At 40.7% G+C, this 25807-nt stretch overlaps 1 protein-coding gene across 2 annotated transcripts; it reads right to left on the bottom strand.

The window, feature by feature from the left end:
• Positions 1 to 989: 989 nt before the first annotated feature.
• LOC111670330 (glycerol-3-phosphate dehydrogenase 2 (mitochondrial)) lies at positions 990 to 25250 on the bottom strand. 2 transcript variants are annotated; one of them, XM_023427003.2, is made up of 17 exons: positions 25141 to 25250; positions 21719 to 21825; positions 18192 to 18363; positions 17124 to 17248; positions 16932 to 17029; positions 16570 to 16733; positions 13897 to 14061; positions 13331 to 13475; positions 12505 to 12698; positions 11537 to 11671; positions 10947 to 11122; positions 9446 to 9577; positions 9195 to 9353; positions 7973 to 8085; positions 7427 to 7505; positions 7212 to 7310; positions 990 to 4192 (listed from the first exon to the last, which is right to left on the bottom strand). In XM_023427003.2, the coding sequence occupies exons 2-17, from the start codon at positions 21818 to 21820 to the stop codon at positions 4067 to 4069; spliced, it is 2184 nt and encodes a 727-aa protein (XP_023282771.1). In that variant the 5' UTR covers positions 21821 to 21825; positions 25141 to 25250; the 3' UTR covers positions 990 to 4066. The 2 variants fall into 2 exon arrangements, with proteins under 2 accessions (XP_023282771.1, XP_087035637.1); XM_087179511.1 differs by lacking the exons at positions 21719 to 21825; positions 25141 to 25250 and adding an exon at positions 19917 to 21688.
• Between the last annotated feature and the right edge of the window lie 557 nt (positions 25251 to 25807).

Here is a 25807-nt window from a genome sequence, read left to right on the forward strand (position 1 = left end):
CACCCCAACCCCAACCCCAACCCCACCCCCTCCATCTTCCTTTCACTTTTCAATTAAGAGTGCAGGCAGACACCTCAGCGTGGCTGGCATCGCCGTCCTAATCCTCCAGAGAATAAAAAAGAGCATTAGCGGTCATATGCCGGCCAGATTTGTCCCATTATTCATTACAATTAATTGCTTCCCTGTTCTCCCGGCCTTTCCCAGGAAGGCAGCGCTCCACGCACGTCTTTGCTGTAATATGAGCCCAGGACTTAAAGCTGTCATTCAAATCTCACTCTGACCTTTAGGGAGAAAAGGATGTTTTTCACCCAGTTTGCAGGGATGAAATCCAGTGTGTGTGTGTGTGTGTGTGTGTGTGTGTTAGTGTGCTTCTATCCTTGTGAGAACCAACCTGAGTGAGGATGTTTTGGCCGGGTGCAACCTAACCCGATGTTTTACAATCACAGACAGAATAGCAACATTTAACAGGAAACTAAATCCTTGTGAACTCCACCTCCATCATTATATAAAGATAAACTGGGAGGACTAAAAATATCCACAAGATATTTACAGTGGCCTTGTTAAACAACAGAGGTCAGCAGTGAGGCGGGAGATGCTTCCAGAACAGGTTGACATACCAGTTGACCACAAGGTCCATGTAGTAGGCGTTCTGGAGCTTTCGATCACATCTTCAGCAGATGTCAGTCAGTTGTAGATTACATTTTCTTCTTCAGCCAACATGCAGGAGAAATCCTTGAAGGGCTCAGATACAAAATAAAAAATTTAACTCATTTTGCTTTTAACTACTGTTTCTGATAAACAAGAATGGACTTCAAACATCAACTTAAGTTATTGTTATAATGAGAATAAGGTTATGACATTAAAAATGAATAAAGAGAAAAAGAAACCATCTTTCCTGTCCCGTTCACAGGCTGTCGCATCACTTCTCTCTGCTGTCGTGACGCCAGCTTTGAATGATGTTCACAAGAAACACAAAAACCACACAAAGCTGTGAAAGCAACCAGATACATTTAATTAGATAATTGCTTTGTTTCTTTTTGTTTCTTTTTTTTTTTTTTACCTAAAGACAGACTCATAGTTTTCTAACAGTTGTGGTGGAAAAGAAAAAAGAACGAGGAACATGATTCTCTTTGAGCCTGGATGAAGCTGTAATTTCATCCATAAGAAGACAATCAAACATCAGGGTTTACAGTCGTGCTGCCCATGAGCTATTGTTGACGGGCCGGCGTTGGCAGTTTGAAGGGTCCTCAGTGTGGAGGTATTGTAGTCCAACCCCCATGTGACCGCACACTGATACACACACTTCAATAACAGGTACAGTGTTTGGTACACAAGGAGAGAAAGTATGGAATGATTGAGTTTACTGCATGAAAATAATCCCAACACCTGCAGTTATTGATGAATATAAATCATAATATGAAGGCAAAGAGGAAGCACAGTCAGCATACACACACTTCTTTCACAATAAAATCCTTGAACAGAGGCCTGTAGCGGGGAGGAGAGAGGGTGGACAGGCTGCTAGTCTGTTCCCTTTTCTGAAATCACTTTTCTAAACTTAAAGTACAAAAGAAACTTCGTCAAACACATAAAGGGTTTTTATTTCTCACTTTTTTAACACTTTACTTAGACAGAAAAAGTCTGGCGTTAAAACCACGCGAGGTAAATGTCATATTTCCAACATGTTTCCACTTTGTTTTCAATCGTTAGAGCTTTGACTAACACTCTTTTAATGACATGATCCTGTTGCACTACTTCTACGACTACTTCCGCTCTGGTTTAATGGCACCCATTAACCACTAATGGATAGAAACTCACATTCATTTTTTATTTTATTTTTTTAACAGTTTTTTCTGGAAATTTGTTTTAATTTGGATGGAAACCTGGCTGCAGACAAGATGAAACAACTCTGGAGAATTATCACTGTTGTAATTGTTTCATCTTTATTTGCAACAATTGCAAAGTCAACAGTAGAAATTCCTGGACCGGACACTTGAACATATGCGATTGGCCAACGAGGCGCCTTGTCGGGTAAAACTTCCAGGACAATAAAAAATGTTTTTTCTTCTCATTCAAACTTCTAAAAGCCTCTGAAAACATTTTCTCAGTAACATTAAATCACGACTAAATTAGCAACAATTAAAATCAAACTTCATCCTAACCTGCTTCATCAGGACTCTGAGGTTTGATCAGATCCTGATTTGAATGTTGCTGTTGATTTAAAACTGGAACAGTCTGATCATAGAATAAAAACAACATTTTATTCGTTTTTAATACTCAGCCCTTCAAAATGAGTTCCCCTTTTAAGTTACACACCCAATTAAAACTCATCCTTCACAACAGGCCTCTGTTCTTACACATATTAACATACAATGCAGTTTCAATACTATTCTTTCTATAATAAACGTTATAAACAATATAAATATCTTAACATTCTCAACATTATTTCCTGTATTTGTTGAACATGGAGTGTTTGTGAACAGCTTAGGCACGTCAAGGCACATGTCATACATTCACACAGTGCATCGCCTCCCATCCACCAAACGCTGAAGATAAAAACATGCTATGAAACGTCTTATTTCTGACACATAAACAATGAAAACATCAGCTAACAGCATGCAGGATTATATATCAGTCTGCCGACATCTCACAGACTGGATGTGCGTTAATACAGCTTCTCAGATCAAATAAAATCATAAACTGCACTTCAAATACACGTAGTAAAAATAAAGATTGTGCTTTACATTATTAAGAGAATAAGGTTAACATGTAGCGTGCAATTCCACTAATAAAATCCTTTTAAAATCCATTTTTTTTCTGAATCACTTAAATCTATAATCTCTTTAGTTTTGTTTATAAATGGTTGAAGCGACACCAAGAAAAAGGAATAAATAATTCTTAAAAATATATATATAGAAAGAACAGAACAACAGCAGTGATGTAAAAGAACAACATCCTCCAACAGTAATGCTAAAGCTGGAAACCTTGTTGTGTAAACCTCAGTATTAGCAGTTTTGCTAGTAGTGCAACCGATGGAAGAAGTAGTCGACATGAAGATGCAGAGGGATTTCAGAAACATCTCAGAGTGCTTTAAGACCTATTAAATATTACCTGACTGGAGCTTATCACATGCTAAGAGCAGACACAACACACTGAAGTTCTGTGAGGCTTTATTTTACAGGTGCATTATTTCTTAAGAGGAAGTTCACCAGCTAAAAACCTTAAGTGCTCTTTTCATCGTCTCCGTCTGACGAGCCAAAATCCTGACGTTTTCAGTTTCCACATCTTCTCTTTCCTATTTATTTGACGCCGCGTATGCTGTTTACCATTCGCACTGTAGGTCTAATTACAAAATTACGTCTACAACCGATGACATGCATATTCATAAAAGCCATCAGCGCTTGATTTACGGTTACTTCTGCCTTAAGCGTTTAACATTCAGCATTTGGAGAAACGATGGTTGAATATTTCCAGGAGACGAGGTTGAAAAGACGCTCCAGGTCATGTCAACACTGTCTCTATTTTCTCTATAATTGGAACCAAATTACAAAGTTCCTTCCAAAAAACAAATCTGGGTAATTATTAGGAAATGATAAACCTGTAAAACAAAGCATGACCACAAGCTCAGCTGCCGTCTGAAGAAGCTGCATGAGGACAGTGTTTCACAACAATCAGTGTCGATAATGTTAAAAAATGAAAAGTGTGAGAGCCATAATTAAAACATTTGTTTAGAAGACAGTATAAAACAGATCTATTGTGTGCTGTGTAAAATAAGAGGCACCGGATGTCGAGACCCAATCACTCGAGGACATGACGCGCAAACAAACAGATCTGACATCATGACCAACTAATCTCAGTCATTAGATACAATTTCACCATAAAAACACTCAGGAGTGTCGCTGGTCTACACTTGATTTGGCCAAATTCATCCCGCCGCATGCTTGATTGCAACATTGTCATTCAAATAGCGCTATTTGCATGAGACCCTTTTTTTTTTTTTTTTTTTTTGTCATTACCACATTTAAAGGAGCAGGAGCCCCACGTCCCTGAAGTCCTCCTCGTCTCCGGCTCACACTCCGCCCCCGCTCCGGTCCACTGTCACCGGCCCTCTCTTATCCAGAGTCTCCTCCGCTGTTTTCATCAGGATGGCCAGGCGGCTGTCCGACACTTGTCCCTTCTTCACGGCGCACATCAGCTGCAGAGGAAAGAGCGGAGGACATGGTAGACAGAGCAGTGCTTCGAAAATATACTCAGCTGGTGCGGTGTGTGACCGATGTTCAGACTCATGTAGTTTAGACGGGGAGAGTGTAACCAAGGTTATTTTCTGTAGCTACAATTTAACGATGTTCCCTAAACGCCTCACTTGCAGGCTATTGGTAGATGCTGGCTAGTAGCGCTGTGCGAAGAAGTTCTTTTAAGTGTAACGAATCTCGATTTATCTACCTGGGCATGTCTTAATCTACCTGGGTATGTCTTAATCTACCTGGGCATGTCTTTATCTACCTGGGCGGGTCTTAATCTACCTGGGCGTGTCTTTATCTACCTGGGCGGGTCTTAATCTACCTGGGCGTGTCTATCTACCGTCCAATTAGAGCTGATGTTTGGGAACAATGCAGAGCATTGGGGACAACAGCGGGAAAGGTTAACTTGACAAACCAGCTCCTTTCCTCAGGTAGAAATAATGAAGTGTACGACCACAATCAAACTTCAGAGTTGTCCGATCACCTTCGCATCCTGCAGTTAGAGAGAACATGAAACCAACACCAACCGTGTTCTTCATGTGTTAAAGCTGCTGAACTAGGTTTGATTCGTTTGGTTTTGTTTTGTTTTGTTTTCTACGTGAAAATGACATCAGCCAGCGGTGCGGCAAAGAGAGATGCAGCCCTTTAAATGTGCCAAATATATTTGACCAAATTAGATTCTGGCATGAAATCATCTCCAAAATCCCAGCAGAAAGAAACTCGTTGTTACGCAGTTTCTCTCAGAGTTCATATTTGAGGATATCTGCAAACCGATACCGGTGTTATTACTTCACGTTTCTGGGATGTCTGTTTTATGTTGCTTTGATTGGTGGGTGTGTGGGAAAAGTGTGTTATGTGAAGGTTGTTTGATTACAGAATAAAATCAAACCAAAACCAGTTTTATTAAAAAATAAAGTGTGTGTCATGGTGAGGAAGGAACATGTGTGTTTAATGCTTTTTGGAAACAGGAATAAGATTTATTTTAGACAGTGGTTGTTAATTGGATCAATTTGTTGTTGGTTTTAATCTTTTCATGGATTTATATTTATATATTTTAAAATCAGAATATCACTAGACTCATCTTTAACTACCAATGCAAGAAGTTACCTAGTGCAGCTTTAACACTTCTTCAGTTTTTAGTCTGTTTTGACAGAATTTTTCCCTTCAGTTTTCCCTTCAGATTTACAGGCTGAAGGGAAGAATTGTGTAACTTTGTTGTTAATGTGAGAGGAAGCCCTTCTCAGGTCAGCCTTTTAGGACACCCCGGGGTTACAGTACTGGTTCCCCATCAGTGCTACACTACCTGTTTGTTGTCCCTAAATCATCCACGTGCAGGTCAGGTGTACACACAAACAGAAACAAACGAGGACAGTGAGCATCATAAAACACACGACATGCATCAGGTTTTTACTCAGACGGTCTCAACAATGAGGGATCTGGTTCGAGGGTGTTTACACTCTGGTTCGGCCATGAGCCTGTTTCCTCGGTGAGCAGAGAAACCACTAATGAAGACTAAATCATCGACTGTCGTCAAACTCTCCTTTAATGACTCTGAGGAAGTAATTCAGCAGCAGACAGCCGCCGGAGCTCCGGACACACTTCACCTCATTACACGAGCCGCTGACAGAGATTCTCTTCTCTCATTAGCTTCATCTGCTGAAACCTGCTGGTTTAGACTTCACACCTTCTGTGTGCAGGGACGGATGTTCACTGTTCTCACGTCTCAGGTGGACAACAGTCTTTTTTTTCTTTTTTCTTTTTTTACGACAGGATAATTTGTGCTTCAGATTTAATGACCAGATAAAACATTACAGCATGTATAAAGAGGAAAATGTAATAATAATAATTAATATTATTATCAATCTGAAAACAACAGAAAATCTTTGACATTTTGTTGCTTTTCAAGCTGCCGTTTCCTGACATTGTGAATGAATATCTACCGGGATAAAAGATGTATATAAAAATCCTTTTAAGCCAAATTTCACCATAATTTCATCACAAGACAAGGCAGACGATTGAAGACGGAAAATGTGGCTGTACTGAAAAAAGTCAATGCCAGGTCCCCTGAGCTTCTATTATCCAGCCTTCATGTCCTTGGTCCTGTCTGTTGTGCCGGTGTGAGCGGGCCACACACTGAGAGAGGTGTTAGGTATTAATAGTCCTTCTCATCAGATGAAGCTGCACACACTCACACCACAACACACTCAGAAAGATGTTACCTCTAAGGTCAGTTTTGGGATCAGCGTTTGTTGTTTTTATCTTCCACGATTCTTTTAAATCTGTTGCAGCAACTTCACGAGTTCGTTTCTTGATCATTCCTGATAATAACACGTCAATTTCTACTGGAAACAGGTTGAAATATCAGTGAGCAGCAGAGTTTTCACTTGAATTATAAACTCAATAGTGAAAATAATATATTTTTAATATTAATTGCACTACTTGCAACGATTTATTAATTTAATTTTATCCTGTGGACCCCAGGAATAGAAGCTGTTCCACTAGTGTGTTAAAGGATGAACGAAGTGAGACGATACCTTGTTTATGTTTCCTGTTTTTTTTCTCTCTAATCAGCAGCATTTTATAAATATCTCATATCACCGCACTTTAAATTTGATTTTATTTTGTTCCTCTTTCCACGGACGTAAGTACTTTAAATTCTAACTTTTTATTTATGATTGAAAGTTAAAGATTTCTCCCTTTGGATCGTTCCATAGACAAGTTTTCAAATATCTAGCTGCTGCAGAAGAACGAGGACGCTTTAAAATAGCAACATAATAATAATAATATTTACCAAAATTATAAACGTTACATATTTTCTTTACTTGATTGGAAGTAATATGAGATTTACTCCTTTAGGTACTAGTGAAGCACCTTCATAAGCTTTATCAGTGTGAAAAAGGCACAGCAGTTTTGTATCTGCTGATGTGAATATGCGCAGTTATTTGTTCCCTCTCCCGTCTGTGTGTGATGTACCTGCAGGAATTCATCAATTTCAACTTGTCCGTTCTTGTTGAGGTCCACCTCATTAAGGATTTCATGGAGCGCATTTTCATCAATGTGGACATTGATGCTCTGCAGAGAAGAAAAACAAGACCAGGGATCAATAATATTACAATGAAAGACGGGTGTGAAAAGATAAAAGACAGACGGACAGAAAGATGGAGGACAGGTGATGAAGGAAAACTCACGTCCAAAACTTGCTGGACGTCAACAGTGGTGATGAATCCTTTGCTCTCTTTATCGAACTTATGGAAACGTTTCTTGTATCTGTCAACAGATGAGCAGTTATTCACTCTGACATAACACAACAGTCCTTATCTAATTTAAGGCTGATTTAATATCTGTTCTATATCTGCAATATCTGCAGAACAAACTGAACTGATTCTGAAATTCTCCTGCTTTAACTGGTGTGATCACTAGAGAAATGAATCATGACAAAGAACAAACAAACAAACACATGACTTTTAGCTAAAGTCACACGGTTTCAAATTTAGCTTTGTTGTTTTCTTCACATTTGCAACTTTTTATTGGCAACTTATCTACGACAATAACGACTGAATCCAAAGGTGAAAGTTTGGCAGAAAATCTCGCTGCGGGGTGTTCTTAGTGTACACACAATAAGCAATAGCTGAGGGTGACTCAGATGACACATTCACTTCTTTTACCTGGATCACAGAGGCCGGGGGCAAACACACCAAGAGAAATTCCACTTTCAACAGACGGCAGATAATTACCTTACTACTTCCTGGTAGTCTAAGTTGATATCGGACGTCTTCGTCAGCTGCTCAGAGCGAGACCTGTAGCCCATTTCCTGGTACAAAAACTTCCTCGCCGCTTCGAGCTCCGCCTGGATTTCACGTTAGCACAGAGAGAGAGTGTGTGAACTGAATCCCCTCCACTGTTCATAGTCATTTTATCTTCAATCATACCAAATGTAACCAAGAGCGCTTCTGTTGTCAGGGTTACCATGGTTACACAGTAAAAAAAAACATGTTCATAGTGACTAAATATTTACAGTAAAACATAGAAACAGAGGAATACACAGTTATAGTTTTACAGTCTTGTTTGTCGACACATTGTCAAAATGTTCTCTAAAGCTTTAAAAACACAAACGGAGACAATACCCACATCTGTTATTTAAAATGCCCACGAGTTGTTGCTATTCATCGTTTACAGCTGCAACTAACGATTATTAGAAAACTTTAGTCTTGGAAATGTCACAAACTAGTTTGATAACGCCCACCTCAGTTTCCCAGAATTCAATGAGAGGACTTGTTTTGTCCAACCAGCCCCCCAAAGATATTTCATTTACTGTTATGACAAAGAGAAGCAGCAACATTTTTTCTTGATAAAAGTCTGAAATGGTGAATTGATTATTCAAATATTTGCCGATTTGTTACTTAATTATTAAACAAACTCTTATTAACTTATCACAGCTAACATATACTCCGTATTACATTTACACCTGTTACTGCTACGTCTGTCGACTCCGTACATGCACCACCTGTTTCATGTCTGTCCGTCCTGGAAGTGGGCGACAGACAAATTCACGATTTTGGGATTTATAAATATATCTACTTAGCCATCTGTCTCTCCATGACCTTTTCTGCTCCTGTTATCTGAAAGCCCCTCAATGAGAGTTCTTAAAAACAGATAAATAAATATATAAAAGAGTCCACCTAAGCGTGGCATATATGGTTGGTTGGTTTTGGGTGATAGAGACTTTACTAACTTTAATAAAAACAGGAACATGTATTAAACTTATTCCTGCAGTTGGAAGATTTTTTCACATATTGTTGAGAAACATGAAGAAATATTTCTGGGTTATTCTGCAGTACTTTGGTTTTACATGCGGTTTTCCGCTGCGTAAAACACTTCAGTCTTCATGCACACGGATGTGAAAACTTCCCGTCTCATCGAGTAATCGTCAAATTAGCTGTAGTTGTAAAATCCTACCGTCCTCTTCTCCTGACTCCAGTCCAGCTCTTTCCCCATGATCTGGACGATGCGCGGGAGCGATTCGTCTGCGGCCTGCACGTTCAGGAAGCCCAGGCGTGTTCGTCGGGCGATGACGTCAATGGCGGTGCAGGCGTACTCCTTAATCGCATATAGCACCTGTGGAGAAAGACACGTACTCACATGAAACAAAAAAAAGCATGGAGACACACTATTAGACTATTATTTGTTTGCATGAAATCCCGCTTTACCTCGCTCTCGATGTACGGGAACTCGGACACCAGTCTTTTCCCTACGATTGGCCATCTCTGCCCGGTGACCTGAGCCATCTTTGCCACGTCAAACGCCTTCGCACCGTACGTGGAGGCCAGGTGCTGTGCTACCTGTGCACAGAGAAAAAAATTTAATGTAAAAAAATCTCCAAACAAAACAAATTTTAGAAATATTCCACAGCTGTTTGGATGCTTTTATATTGTCAATTGTACAATACACAGTAAATATAAAATACACACATAACAGTAACATCTTGATCTTTCTTTTATTATCACAGTCAGAGTGTAGTGAGTAGTGAGTTGTCTTTAAGCCGTCGCTTCCACAACACAGAAATTAGACGTTTGTCGTGGAAGATCCTGACCATCGATTTCACCTCTTCGGAGTTAAGCGATAAACGTTTGCGCCACTTTGTCAATGAGGTGTCACATGTTTACAGAACACAAGGGGTCTATTTGCCATTCAGATCGTCGGCTCGCCGATCATGTGGAAAGGGCAAACGCCGTCCAAATATCAACAGTGACCTTTTAGGGAGATATGAGAGAACAGCAGAGCCGGTGCAGAACGCCTCTAATGAGGAGTAAGTATATCGTAGGCACAAGTACTTTTTCTTCATGAAACAATGTCCTATTGGACTTAATGAAAACGCTCAGGCTAATTATTGGAAAGATGGCATGTAGCTGATGTAAATCAATGTGCCCTTACTTAATGCCACTGATAAATTGTTGAGCATACAGTGCGTTTCATCGTGTGTCCAGTCTTTTGTGTAGTGGAAATGTCAGCTTTGTTACAGCAGCACCTTTAATGTCAACTCCACTGCCGCTGCAGCTGCTGAAGAAGAAGAAGACAGCGAGTGTGTCTGAGTGAGCGAGGGTTGTTAGTAGATGAATGTATGTGTATGTGTGTATCTGGTCTTGTGTACAGCAGGTAGTTAAAGGTCTCGTCTCTTCTACGCGTCGCCGTGCTGAGATGTTTTAGTACGGTAAACTGTTGTAGGAGCAGAGCAGCGATGAAAGAAATAATTAATTGAGGTGTTTGATTGAAGGTTATTTTATGAAACACTGTGCAGCATCCTGAACTCTGACTGTCACAGTGAGGGTGGTACAACTGTGCCTGTGCAGAGACCAAAACCTAAACTTGTAGTTACTACGCTGTGTGAAGGGACAGAAGATAAATTATATTAGAGATAAACTGTCATTTGTCAAAAAAATAGCTCAGACATGCAACTCCTCCTAAAATCATCAGTTTTTTTGAGACTGATAATAATTTTGATTGTCTTATTAAACTCTCTGTCTCTCTCTGACCTACATTAACAAACCAAAATCTCTCTGATGAATTCTATTTACCCAGAAAACCTGTGGTTCTCTGGCTCCACCCACTGAGGTGAGATTATTGGTACGATTTAAACTCACGTCACAAAACCCAAGTGTACATACTACTCCATACACTCATCCACCTTCTGCTATTCTTTATGTTTCTTACCTCGATCTCCAGGCCGTAGTCCTGCACCAGGCGGATGTAGAGGGTGGGCGTCCAGCCCTTCGCCCCCTCCAGCATCAGACCAACGGTCTTGCAGGTCTCAGCAGAGAGGCCGTGGGCTTTGATTGCTGCGTCCAGAGTCTCTTCAGCCATGGATCTGTAGGTCGTCCACTTCCCACCTGGACGTAGACAAAATTGTGCATCGATGCAAAAGATAATTTTTTTCTACCGCTTATCCTCTAGTAGGGTCGCGGGGGGGCTGGAGTCTATCCCAGCATCTTTTCGGGCGAGAGGCGGGGTACACCCTGGACAGGTCGCCAGTCCATCGCAGGGCAAACACATAGAGACAGACAACCATTCACACTCACAGCCACACTTATGGTCAATTTAGAGTATCCAATTAGCCTAGTCCCCATTTTGCATGTCTTTGGACTGTGGGAGGAAGCCGGAGTACCTGGAGAGACGGGACTCGAACCCGGAACCTTCTTGCTGTGAGGCGACAGCGCTAACCACTGCACCACCGCGCAGCCCCGCAAAAGATGATAATCATCAAAATTTTCAGAAATTCAAGACAAAGACAAAGTTGAACTGACCTGCGATGGTGACCATTCCGCTTTCACTGGTGCTGACAATGTGGTTCCTGCAGATGGACTGAGTGTCTTTGGAGTTGGGGTCGGTCACCAGGGGACGGATGCCGCTCCACGCTGCCAACACGTCTCCTCGGCGCACTGCACACAAGCCACACAGACACACACACAGTCACATTCACTCTGTAGGACAAAGACGAACCGAAACACTCAAACACTATGAACCAGACATAAATTGTTAAAAAAACATTTCTTAAGCTAAGATGAAAAGGTTTTACTTTCTGTACACATGAGTGGCCTTCTGTAGAAGTTGTATCATACAATATATTCATATATTTATCCTCGAATGGGACCTATTACAATCTCCATTATATTTTAAATGAATCTCATTGTTGTAGATTGTATTTTTGTGTTCCTTTTTCTATATTTCTTACTTTACAATAGGTGGGTTATTGTTGCTACTGGTTTCATATGGTTTGGTTTTAATCACATAACATGCGAATGATACACAAACAAAAAAGTAGCTTAAAGGACTAAGAGTTGTTAATCTGTGACGATAAAAATAATAAAATAAAAACACAAATCTCTCTCTCCTCTCTTTCCTTCCATGTTTCCACTATATCCTGAGCTTTTTGTGAGGAGCTTTTTCTTGTCTTTGAGAACTTGTTCGGTTGGGACTGTTATGATCATATAGCAGCACTGAGACATCACATGTGATCTTTGGGTATACAAATAAACTTTGTTTAACTTTCTACATGTTTGCTTTTTGACTTGCTGTTCTGCATATTTCTCAAAACATACAAAAACCATCCAGTGAAACGTGTTTCAGGACCGTTGGGAGCAGTTAGCATGGCTGTCTACTGTCACTATGGCAACAGCAACCATAAGAAACTTGAACCGGCCAGGTGATGTCTGGGTAATGGAGTCAGTTAGACAGCGTGCTCTTCAAAACACACAAGAGAAAACTCCTGTACCTTCCACGTCAGGGCTGAGGTAGTTCCGAACCTCCCTCAGGATGAAGTTGATGTCGTCCTCCCCCGGGATTGGGTGAGCCGTGACACTGGTGGGGGTGTCGGTCGTGCCGGCGATGGTCATCTTCTCCCAGGGCAGGAAGAAGATGACACGTCCATCGCTTGTGGCCGGGTCGAGCAGCCCCATGTTGTCAGGACTGTGGAACAGAAACAACAAAAAGAGGATTCATTATGAAAACAAATACTTTATTATTGTTACTGTCTCATGAGTGTGGCTGCTATGACGATTTTATTTTCCTGTCTAATTTACTGCATTTGTGTCTGAGAGAAGAATCAAGACTTGGGAGGAGGAGGAGGAAGAGGAAGAGGAAGAGGAAGAGCTGAAAAAAGAAAAGGTGGAGAACAAATGAGGAGGTGAGGAGTTAGAGAGGAAGAAAATAAGAGAAAATGCAGGGGGAGGGGGGAGGGGGGGTGGCAGATAGCGGCAGGAGGAATACGAGAGAAAGGAAGGAAGAGAATTAGGTGGTTGGCATTTCTGCCGCTGTTCAAAGGGCTCGCGCTCCCTCGGGTTTCGCTCAATAAGCTTCGATGAACTTTAAAACCCCCGACTTCAACAAAACCACTCTACTGCTCTGCTGTGTCTTAACCAGGGAAGAATGTCTTATGCATGTAGGTATAGGTCAGATGATAGTTTAGCCAGATTAGTATTTACAAAGAGGGATGAGAAAACACAGAGGAATAAATATTTACAAGTTCATGCATTTGAAATAGCAGGAGTAAATGTTTGAAAGTTTGAAAGCAGGGACTGTGTGACGGCGTTGCGTCGTACCTGTAGTAACCTGGCATGACGATGTGAACACCGGCGCTGGGTTGGCAGATGTTTGAGGTTTCCTGGTTGTCCATCTTCCTCAGTGAGTCTGTGAAGGGTCCGGTGGCGTTGATCACACACTTGGCCTTCACGTCAAACTCCTGTCCTGTTACAGAGAGGGAGGAGTCAAGTGTGTTTGGTGTTCCAGTGAAAAATAGATCTCAGTCAAACAGAACAGCATCTTACAGTTTACATTTAACACTCAGAAGAAGAAGCCAAATGTGTTACCTGAAACATTTGAAGCAAGAGCACTTTTTCCTTCGTATCATTTCCATGCGACACAGTAACATTTGAAACGTACTTAATTAATTATTTCACCCCTTTGAAATGACAGCCAGTCAGACTTCTCTTTAACTCTTTAATGATATCTACTGACCTTTCAAATCTGACCTAATCACACTTCAAAGTGGATTCTCCAGTCTCTCTGATGACTGGTTCAAGGACTCGCGGACGCTTTTATATGAAAATAAAACCAAACTTTAGAGCATTAGGGCATTTAAAAATTGTGCAAAGACTGCGCGCCTCACCTGTGATGACGTCCCGGCAGCGGGCGCCGCACACCTTCTCCTTGCCCGTCTGCGGGTCTTTTGTCTTCAGCAGGTGAACCACCTCAGTGTAGTTGGCGATGGCGGCGCCGTAGCGGGCGGCGGTGACAGCGATGGCGAGGTTCATTCGCGCGTCATTGTGCTGGCCTGCGGGGGACAGAGAAGAAGTGAGAGAGAGAGAGAGAGAGAGAGAGAGAGAGAGAGAGAGAGAGAGGGTTCTAGCCATATTGAAAGTAAAATTAATAAGATAATTTGTTTAATCATTTTTTCACTTTCTTATAGTTGTGGCCAATCCTGTTCTCGTCTATTGTCTCTGAAAACCTCCAGAAAGGGAGATTTTGTTTTTCTTCCTTCTGGCTCCTGTAAGGAATCTGTCTCCTATTGTACAACCTATTTTTCTAATCCTCCAGCAGCGTTGTGTACGCTTATTGTCTGCAGGGTGTTGTGTTTACAGGCAGTTTCCGTGAGCCGGATTTCTTACCCAGACTGACTTAAAATGTGTGCAAAAGTAAAAACAAGCTTTGTTTCCTAAACCATTTTCTGTAAGACAAAAGCAGAGGTAAACTCAAACAACACTGGACCGACTATACAGGAAGCCAGGATCACTTTAAAATGACAGATATACAGCAGGCACTTTATTCAAGTATCAAATATGCACAGCTCATTTTACTACAGGTGCTGAACCTCTTAGTATGAAGTAATTCAATATTTTTACACTGTATTTATTTCCCATTTCATGCCAAATACCTTTGTTCAACATGCATGTTAAAGGTGGTACTGGATTACATTATAATAAAGCACTTCTCACTTTTTGTCCTTCCTATTTATATACATGAGGGGGGGGCAAAATATTAGAAACACCCCAGGAAATGCACTGGTAACAAACCACTGTAGATGCATTTCCAGAGGGCTGGGAGCATATAAACAAATATAGCACCCAGCTTATTCAGAACGAGAGGATTAGGCCCACACATACGCTGTCCTGTGTTTGTGAGAATAAAAAGAGTCTCTGCTGTTGTTGGTGGCAGCAGGAGCGGCGGTAACCAAGACAGCGGGAGAAATAGCTGTTGCTCAGCTGGTCCGACCGACGACGGCGTCGCTCCTCTGCGCTTTACACCGCCGGGAGAGAAGGTCAGATTTCGAAATGTCACGGGCGTGATTGTTCCAGACGGCGTAATTGGAGAAAAGACGCCCCACCCCTGCACCATCCCAGCCCTGTCCCCCCTCAGAGCAGATGATGGTAGGGAGTGGGAGGAGGAGGAGGAGGAGGTGGAAATCAAACATATGCTGCTTTGCACCAAGAAAATGCTCTGTCCTTTTTCCAGGCTGCAGTAAATCCAGTTATAAAATATAATTTGGAGAGAAAAAGGACGTTTGTTTTGGTTTTAAAAATGAAACTTCATATTTAATGTGCTGTAACATTTTGCCAAACTGTTGAAAACCATAAATAAGAGTAATTAAAAGCATCATATCTAACAATAAAACAGCTACCTGTTGTGATTGGACGGGACGAGCTGCTACTCATTGAAGCCTACAGTAACAGACCCATCACCCGCAGACACAAAGTTGTTATTTTCAGTGGTGGAAAGGAAACAATGCCCGGAGGCATGAATCTCCTCACGCTCAGCTGGACACTCAGCATATGTTTGGCTCTCCTCCGCGCCCATCCAGGGAACACGCAACCTTTACTGCCACAGGGAGCAGAGGGCATCCTACCAGCCTGTCAACACATTTCGCCAGGGACCAGTGGACATGAGAACGCCACAGGCGGGATTTACATCTGAGGCCTGTTCTAACAGAGAATCTTTAATCTCCTGTTTGGTTTCATCACACAAATCCTGCACTATTTCTATAATATGACAAGTTATTCAGACACAGGCTCTTTTAATTTTGCATTGCTGTACAGGCTGTGCGCTGCTTTGTGGATGCTAATTGTGCAGTTGTCAAACTACAACAACAAGTTTTCCCACAAAAGAGAGACCACACCGTGTTTAGCTCAGTACAGGTTGAGTTATGGAAAAACAGACAACTGAATTTTCTGAAAATATCATGAGTCAATATCAAAGGTTTAAAACAAAGTAATGTCTGAATTTTTCATCTTTTTGTATTTCAGTGGAACAAAAGTAATAATTAGAGACAAGTCAGGTGAACTAATATGTTTTTGATCATCTTCTATGTCTTTAAACATCTCCTGACCTTCGGCCCTGTCTTGTGACACCCTTTAGGAGGCCTTGACTCCGCGTTACAGGAATGGCATATTTTCAAAAATTTCAAAAAGTCATATTTTCACAGGGACATTGAGGCATTTTAAAACCATGTTTTCACAGGGTTTTCAAGATCGTTTATGTCATTACATTTGCTCAGCACAGAGAGGCTCCTTCCCCTTACACAGCTCTACTTTAAACCATTATGCTCTCAAGGTTCATAGTCACTTTCATCAATCCATCACTGGCTGATTTAATTCAAAGCCTGTACTTAGGAACAAGAAGGGGAAACAGCAAGACTGACTCAGCTGCTTTTTTCATGTTTACAGAAAATAAAGAGAAAAGTAATGACTCAACAAAGAAAGAGATTACTGTCCACACATGGTGGAGTCTATGTGAAAACATCCAAATTCAAGCAAAGCGGGTGTTAAACGAGGGAGAACTGACTCACCGTCGTAGTAGACGATCGCTCCCACCAGCTTGTCCTTCTTCAGCATGGGGAACAGCTCCAAGGCCTTGGTCTTACTGAGGACGTAGCTGCTTTTCAGGCACTGAATCCCAGCCACCAGGTCGTACATCTTGATCCCTGCCCAGTAGTAAGGCAGCTGCCACCATCTTGGTAATTAACACAGTCATTAAAATCAGATACAAACTGAAATACATTATAATTTTAAGTCATCGAAAGCCAGAACAAACAGAAATGAAATGGCACTTAAATCTTCTTCAGTGAAAAGCTTTACGCTAACAGGACAATTATCACCTGTGTGTTTGTGCTGCCCGTGCTCTTGTGGCATCTTTCTGTCTGTCACTTACTTGTAAACAGGAAGCATGATGGGTAGCGGCGCGGATAAGTGCGGCGCAATTTCCAAGAGGTTGGCTCGCTCGTGGAGGGCCTCTTTCACCATCATGTACTGTTTCAGACGGAGAATGACAGTAACAAGATGATGGGAGGAAGAACAGCGACACGTTGAGATGAAGACGAAGAGTAAAAAGATGAAGAGGAACCTGTTCGTAGTCCAGCTGCATGATGGCCTTCTGGAGATAGCGGACTCCACCGTGGATTAGCTTGGTGCTCCGGCTGCTTGTCCCCGAAGAGAAGTCGCTTCTCTCTACGAGGGCAGTCTTGAGGTCTGATGAAAATCATACATGATGAGTCACTTAACCACTTACTAATACACTTGTATAGTTTTCTACTACACTATACTAAAACGTCTTAAAAGCCTTCAGTTTCAGAAGTGTGGCACACCAGACAAAAATATAATAAACTCTCCAGCAGGACATTTATTTATATCAACCTCGCAATTAACTTATTATAATGAAACTGGTCGATACAGCTTCCATAAGTGACTGAAAATTACATTTAGTTTCACTGAAAAAGAGCTGAAGCCATGATATAGTGATGCTCTATTGGTCTTAAACAACAAAACACAAAAAATAAATTAAGAAAAATGTACAATGGGCGCCTGTAAATTTAAAATTTGTAATGTTCATTTCAACCTCAAAACAGGGGGGGGGGGGTAGTTTTCCTGCCCAGTAGCCGCAGCTCCCAGCACCAGTCAGATGGTTAGGGAGGAATTAAAGTAGCCTGAGAGGAGAAACCTGATGCAAAAGATTCCACACACAACTGCTCACTGTGCTTTGAAGGTAACCTAGATGAGTGTATTTTTATCACTCAGAGCTACAATACTGTTGCGGGTGGAATCACAATAAGGATGCTGTCCCATGATGCTTTATGTGACTATGTAAAATCAAATGTAAATTCATGTAAAAGCAATAAACTGTGGTCCACTCCTACGCAAACAAACAGAGTATTTCATTATTAATTTTGACCTCAGATATTTGCTGTATAATAACAATTAACTTGATTATAATTGACCTAATTTCTTAAGGGTATTTTTAGTACCAGCTAAGAGCGAGACCATTATACAACATTATAAACTGTTACCAGCCTGTGAGGCGTTTCCCCTCCTTCAATCATAACCCAATAAGGACAATTACAGAGCTTGAAACCTGTTACATCCCAGGGGATTGATGTACTGGAAAGCAGATAGGAGCTGCTGACAGTGAGCTTACTGCGTGTGACAGCGTCTAAGGCACATCCTGCACCCGTGGCCCCTCCTCCAACAACCAGAACATCAAACTCCTCTGTGGTTTTCAGCGCCGTGAGCTGGGCCTGCCGGGACGGAAGCTCGTCCGCATACGGAACCTTCAGCTCTGCCTCTGCTGCCACGTGGGCTAACTGAGCCTGGATGTGACACAGACACACAGACACACACACCCACACACACACACACCAACACAAACACAATGAGTAGTTTTCATGACTCTGAATTCCCTAAATTGTGTGAAATAGGTTTCTAGGTTAAACTCTATGTTAAACTCTATTTTAAATTCTTTAAAACAAATATAGCAACACTTTCCTTGAGGTGCATTTTGAAACATTATAAGCACACTGCATACACATTCACAGTGTAATGTGTTTATGCTTTATTCTTGCGTTATAATCACCTCATAAAAAAAACGTGATATAATGACTTGCAATCATTTTCATACATTATGGATTTGGTGTGACTGCGTGATGACATAGGTTGTATGCTTCCATATAATATGCATTATTGTGTTGTAATGGATGGAACGTAATATATGTACAGAAGCATGATGACTAGAAATGCAATTATTACCGTTATAATGATGGAGTGATGCATCACTCACAAGTGGAGACTGTTATGATTTGGACAGAATGATGTCATGATATTACTAATTTCTAACTGGCTGAATTTTAATATGTAAACACATAATAGAAACAAACATTTCTGATCTTTAAAATATATATTTTTTTGCTTTATTGGACAGCAACAATAAGAAATACAGTAGTTAATTCTAGCTTTAACTCTAACAGCTACAACATGATAAATGCTGCGTACACAGTGGCAGATCAGTAATAATAAAGGAATATAATATTTAATAATATAACAGCTGCTAAATTTGTAGTTTTTATACTTTAAATATATTTAGCAGGACTTTTACTTGATCTGGTTTTCTTGGCAGAAAGTGAGATTGTAATGTGCTTATAATGTCTCATTCACCTTTAGTTTCCAAGTGAGGTGTTGCTAAAAGATAAAAAAAAAACAAAAACATATTCTTGCTGTGATTAGTAGCAAAGCAAAGTTTGCTAAGGGTTACTACCTGCTGCAACATGCTGCTCAACTTTGCAAAACCCACCAAATAAATCAAATTCCAGTCTTTGAGCATCATTTACACCCATTGTTTGATTAGCAAAATAATTAATTTAAAGAAATAATCACAACTACAATAAAAAATAAAAAACACAGCTCCACTCTGATACAAGGATGTGGGATTTCACTTCTAATGAAATATTTATTCATTTTTCTACTTAGCAGCTCAGGTTAAATGATTGCATCAAGCTGCTTTGAAGCCAGCGTGGCATTTGACTTGCAAATGGTAGCAGGCATTTGTAATTTAGGCCTGCAACCGCAAACAAGACGATGATATAATCATTGTCTATTTTTGATGATGCGTACAGACAAACACTGCCACAGAATTAAGACCCAGCGTGCCTCTCGTAATCAAGTTAAGTCAGTGAATGGCACAGCAAAGCCCATGCTAATAGCCAATCGGCCGCTGCCTTGAAATCTTCTCCAACCCATATGCCCTTGCTAAAGGAGACAAGATGGACATTCTTCTCATCAGCATTGCAATTACTGGGATTAGACGCATGCATGATTACAAACTATTGTGAAAATAATTATATTTCATCAGGGTCGACTTCTTGCTTACCAATCCATGCTTGGTTGAGAGGACGACGATGGGCAAGAGAAGACAATATCGGGCCGGGACACAAAACAGAGTTCACATTAGGTTGTACAGTCACATAAAGTCTGGTATGTAGTGGTGCGGCATGCCTAAAATAGGCCTACGTCAGGTCAGAGGTCAGGAGGAAACACAGCTGCTTGTCCATCTCAAATGAAGCCAAGACGTGTGGTTACTTATGTGTTCGTGAAGACCAGTGCTCCCAGTGTCACCAGTCATGAGGCGAGACGCTAACATCAGACCTCGACTACCAGTAAAACTTTGTCTGTTGTTCTCTAACTGTTTGAATTTTTCTCATTCCTCAGGATTTTGGTGTCGTTCACATACGCTGTCAAGAAGCTGCTCATTACTTGGAGATGTGCTCCATCTGAATACTCTGGTTGTTTAAGAGTGAAAGGGTTTAAAAGTGTAAATGTGGCACAAAACCTGTAATATACAGGTATTTACAGGGTTTACCAAGTTACACTGACTTTAAAGACCTTGTCAATACCACATAGAATGTGATTTGATATCTACTTCACAATCATACTGACCAAATTTAAATATACAAAGTGCATGAATTTATTGACTTTTATTTTAAATAAGCTGTGTGCAATATCCTTAATTCCTTAATCATTAATTAAGGAACTGGAAAAGCAGCAGAAAATGGGTGAGTGAATGGTTGAATGGATGAATGGATGAACCAAATAAAAAGTGACATATTTATTTAAGGTTCACACATGAATTTTGTATAAGGTCAGAGTTCAGGAACAGTGGTACTGGGGATTTCCCAGTGTTCAGTTTTCTCTAAAATCAGATTAAAAAGATTTAAAGTTTTACATTAACATTACTGTCTCTGTACAACAGGCTAGACTAAATATATATATATATATATCAGACTTTTGGAAATGAAATTTCTGGTTTCTAAGAGTTGTCAAGACCTGCAGCTCCACAGAATACGTACATTTATTTTAAATGCTTCAGAATTGGGAGAAAAAACATGGTTCTTAACCTCAGGTCTGGCATTCTCAGTGTTCACTACACAGTTTAACAGACAAAATGAATTTGGCTTAGAGCTAGGTGATGTGTGTCTGTGTTGGCAAGGAAACCAACCTGTGAGAGAAACTTGTTTGAATTCTTGTTGAGAGTTAAATAAGATTGACAGAACTCATGTATTTACAGTATAAATGAAGCTACCACTAACATCCAGATGCTGGTAGGAAGATTTTGTCACCCTAAACCAGTGCCAGGCTAGCTGCAGTCTCTATGCTAAGCTAAGTTAGCCGCCTGCATAGCTTCAAATTTACCATACACATATCTATCTACAAAATGATGTAGGAGGAGTTTCAACAGTCTAACACTGGTGACAGAACAAGCTCAAGGTTCCTCAGTTCCCCAGTTAATATAAGACATTTCACATATCGCACCTTTAAGCAGAAGAGAAACATTTGGGTGTTTGTGGATGTGTTTAACGACAATGGAAAAAAGCTGCTGGTACTAAGCTGTTTACAATCCAGTGCAGGCTTTCAAGTCAACTGGTCCCTCCTGCAAAAGGCAAACACATTCCAAAATCTAGATAGGACATGCCCTAAAGCAGCCCCTCCCTACAAATTTGCAGAAGACTATTCATGCCCATAATCTAGAGGTATACAGTCTTTAACGGCTGTCTGAATCAGCATATACAGGAGGCCACTATTCAAACTGGATTCATACAACAAGAAACAAAGCAAACATTTGCTGGAATGACTCAGGCACACAAACTCAAGAGGTCACATCTTTCATCAACTGACCTGCGTCTTCCTGTACTCTATTAGGTGTGAGAGGCCAAAAACCGTGGCGACCGCCCCGCCCCCTATGATCGCCGTTTTCTTCAGAGCCTTCCTGAACGCCATTGGCCCTGCAGAGACAGTAAAGTGCAGTGAGGAGACAGAGCAGGGACACCCGGGTTATAAGGCTGTGACATGGCAGGTGATCATGTGTAGGAGGCATGCAAGCTGATGGGAGGGAGCACTGTCTGCAGGGGGGGGGGGGGGGGTGCTGCAACGGTAGGACAAAAGTTCACGTGAAGAAGAAGTGGAGAGGTTGAGGAATGCTGTCAGCGTGTGCTGATGTCTGTTTATACCACCTGCTCATATCACCTGTGACACAAATTAAGAAGAGAAACTTTCATTACTCAGAGAAACTCAGTGAACCATTAAATGTTTGCTATATTTTCTTGCAAAATAATTTCAAAGTTTTTGTGTCCCATCATTAGAAAATTGACACTTTTTTAACAATTTGTCAGAAGAAGAACCTAAAGGACACCACATTCCCTCTGGTAGCCTGTGATGATCATTTGTTGTTATTTCTGACATTTAAAACACCACATGATCAGACAAATTGATTAATTGATAACACTAACCGCCATGTTAATCAATAATAAAATTAACTATGCTTTGATAATTAACTGATGTGTGCAATGCATGCATATTGTGATAAATATCTAATTATGCACAAAATATTTGGTTTTCATAGTTGCTGTAAAACAGGAAACTTAAGAAAATAAAAGATTAGACCTGCATCGATCCAACCTGCTGGATTGGTATCAGGGCCAATACTGACCTTATGAAGCTGATCGGGTTTCAGCCTGATGTGACCAATCAACATTATACACAGTTACTACAGTCATACAGATTCTTTCTCAATATCATAATAAAAATTGTGTCTTCACATTCTTTGGAGAGGTTTCCAAGTAGCCGAATTATATTAAAAGGGCAAAATGCAGTATCACCCATATCTTGTCTGAAATGAAGATTAAAAAATAGTATAATAACATGTTTTCAGTTTAGTATTAAGCAACTGCTAGGATACTGTTTCCACATTTTCTTAATGACCCTGTGTTCCATAATGAGCAGAACATGATACCAGACTGGCCTGGCGGGATGGAGGGCTTCAATTCCCACCAGGGGCGGCCCAAAAAAGTATTTGCATTCTCACCGTAATGCACTTTGACTAAAGGTTTCCAGGGAGTGGGATATGCCAAAGCAGATTCTAATGCATTTTAATAAAACACGGCTACAGATGGCACAAATGTCAATAACCAGTTTGGTCTAACAAATGACCTATTACAAGTAGGATGCTATTGCGTCAGCCAATATTAGCACCAAAAATCAGCATCATATTCCTTCTGCCAACTTTTGGCCAAATTATAAATTGTTTGTCACTTTATACAACTCTTAAACTGCAACAATCATATGCCTTAAAATTGGCATAAAATAGACAAAGTATGACTAAATGACAAAAAGAAAAAGTACATTAGGATTGTGGGTCGCTAACTGTACAAGCCAATCTAAAAGCAAACATTTACTTATCTCGGTTTAGCAAAAACAGTCTCTTTTATTGCTTGTTGTAAAGACGTTAAAGCAAACTCTCTACAGACCTGAAAGTGCACTGTGTCATTTATCGTGGCACAACTGGATATGTTAGGTGCTAAAGCTGTGAGCTACACTATATGACCATAGGACTCAAATAATTATAGCTTTCTCTCTCTCTCTCTCTCTCGCTCTCTCTCTGTGCAACTGTGACAAAGGGTTTCTAGAAGAGCTTCCATGTCCCTTTATGGTTGAAAATGTGTTTCAGGAGCTACTGTATTCTGACTAAGAAGAGTAAAGACCCGAATTAGAAATAATCAAATCAAAATATGGGTTAATAATATGAAATATTCCCCTCTGCCAGCACTAAATATCAAACCTCAGTGAGTTTGTTGTGAGCAACCAAAATGTGACCACGGCACGCGCTGTAAACAACTGCCAAGTGCCAAAAGCTGAACCTAAATATTTGGTAAGAGTTGTAATCTTGTTTATTTATTCTGTGACTAGTTAGTTCCTGGTTCAAATCTAAATTTTTTTAGTCTAGGGTGAACGATTAGTTGCATCCCTAAGTACATTACTCATTCTAAGTAATATAAACAAGTACTTATACTAAACAGTATAAAATTGGCTACATTTGTCATTCAAATGAGGAAATATCAAATCAAAGATTAAGTGAACAAGGTTACTTATGTTTAAATGTTTTCAATACTACGCATTACAAATTTCCATCAGTAACAAAGGCTCAATACAAAGCCCTAGTTTTAGACTGTTATATTCAGGCAAAAACAACACCTATTGTTAAATGAAAAGAGCTTTTTATTTACATTTCTAGTTTACTTTTGGCATACTCAGCACTATAATTGAACTGTTTCAACCCATACCCAGCCCCTGCATTGTGTATTGCACTCCAACACTGACTGGCATACCATGGGCCTTCACACCCTTTCACAGGCTGCTCATTACTGAACACTATAAAGGCCAAATATGACAATAATTAGCCCTGAGGAACCCTTCTGACAGGACTTTGCTGATGGGTGTAGTTTAGCCGACTGAGCCACAGGAGTTATGAGTGACATTGAAACACTAATAAAGGACTGACATAACCAAAAAGTGTAACTCTTCCTCCTGATGATGATGCTGGGACACGCTCCTCCTCATTCACACACTGGGAACTAACAACCCAAATTTCACTTTACAACGGCCTGCAGACTCATTATGAGTCAGCAGGGGAAGGAAGGAAGGGGGGGGGGTTCCTGCCTTTTATATAGGCTGGTTTTCGAAGAAACACATGGTGAAGCTCCTTTGAATTTTTGCATTTTTAAAATGTATTTCCTGATGCAGATCGGGAGCCCTGTTTGTAATATTGATGTAACAGACATTTAACAACAGGCGGTATTAACGTCACATGGGTTTATGATGCCAGGTCGATGTATTGCTATATTGCTCCGTTGTCTATCACCACACAAGAGGAAGTCGCTGGCATTTTACACTGACATCTTGCTGTGGATTAAAATGTCAGCTCAGTTTGGTCTTTGAGGAAAACCAACAACGAGCTTCGTCTTAACAGTCACGAATAAGCTCTTTACGTTATGAAAAGAAGACAGGAAGGGCCAACGTTACAGGGATCATTTAACTGTTTTCACCATTTTAAATAAAATAATCATACACATTAACTTGGCGTGTCCTTCGCTACAACTGAGGAGAAGAGGTTATTATTTCACTGACACTAGCAAGGAGAAACTTGCAGATGTTGCTCCGCTTTTTTTGGCTCTCTGCCAAAAAACACAGGGTTAAATATTCCTAACATGGGTTTTAAAAACTCCAAAAAAACAAAGGGTGATACAACAGACATTCCCACTTACAGGATTTCTTGTTTTGTGGCTGAATGAACCTCGCTCGGAGCGATGCAGGGCGGCGACTGAGGACATCGGCTGTTATCTGAGCCGTTGCCTGGGTTTGACAGCGACAACCAGGAAACAGAGCCGCGTAGAGTGACGCCGCGAAGAGCCAATCAGAACGCTGCGCACGGTTAAGCTCGTCCAATCGTGTTCGAGCTGAGGCGGTGCCGAGTTGTTGACGTAAGGGTAAGGCAAGGTTGCACAACACTAGTCTCCTCCATCCTTCTCTTCCTTCAGGATAATGAGAACTGAGAGGTGCCAGCAGCTGTCGTTTTATCCGTCTTCCAGCAATAGATAGATGGATAGAACGGGTGTACCGGGCAAAAGCGCAGGGGCTCCTGGGATTCACCTGCAAAACATAAAACTGCTCAAAGAACTACAAAAAGCCTTAAGAAAACTACAAAGTTATGCAAATAATTGCACAGAGATGTAGAACAACCACACAGAGATGTGAAATGACCACAAAAACACAAAACGACCATGAAGAGATGCACAATTACTACAAAGACACACGAAACGAACACAAAATGACCACAAAAACTCAATTTGACCCAAAAGAGATGCAAAACAACCCACAAAGAGACACAAAATAACCACAAAAACACAAAACAATATCAAAGAGATGAACAAT

The sequence above is a fragment of the Seriola lalandi genome, unplaced genomic scaffold, assembly GCF_002814215.2.
Source record: "Seriola lalandi dorsalis isolate HSWRI2012SDOR001 ecotype SW California unplaced genomic scaffold, Sedor1 jcf7180002054850, whole genome shotgun sequence".
In the NCBI taxonomy this organism is placed as follows: domain Eukaryota; kingdom Metazoa; phylum Chordata; class Actinopteri; order Carangiformes; family Carangidae; genus Seriola; species Seriola lalandi.

Coding starts and splice junctions, on each gene's coding strand:
- LOC111670330 (XM_023427003.2), bottom strand. CDS start 21,820: ATGGCGTTCAGGAAGGCTCTGAAGAAAACGGCGATCATAGGGGGCGGG. Junction 14,062..16,569: donor AGCGATCGTCTACTACGACG/GTGAGTCAGTTC, acceptor TGTCCCCCGCAG/GCCAGCACAATGACGCGCGA. Junction 11,672..12,504: donor CCTCAGCCCTGACGTGGAAG/GTACAGGAGTTT, acceptor GCTTGTGTGCAG/TGCGCCGAGGAGACGTGTTG.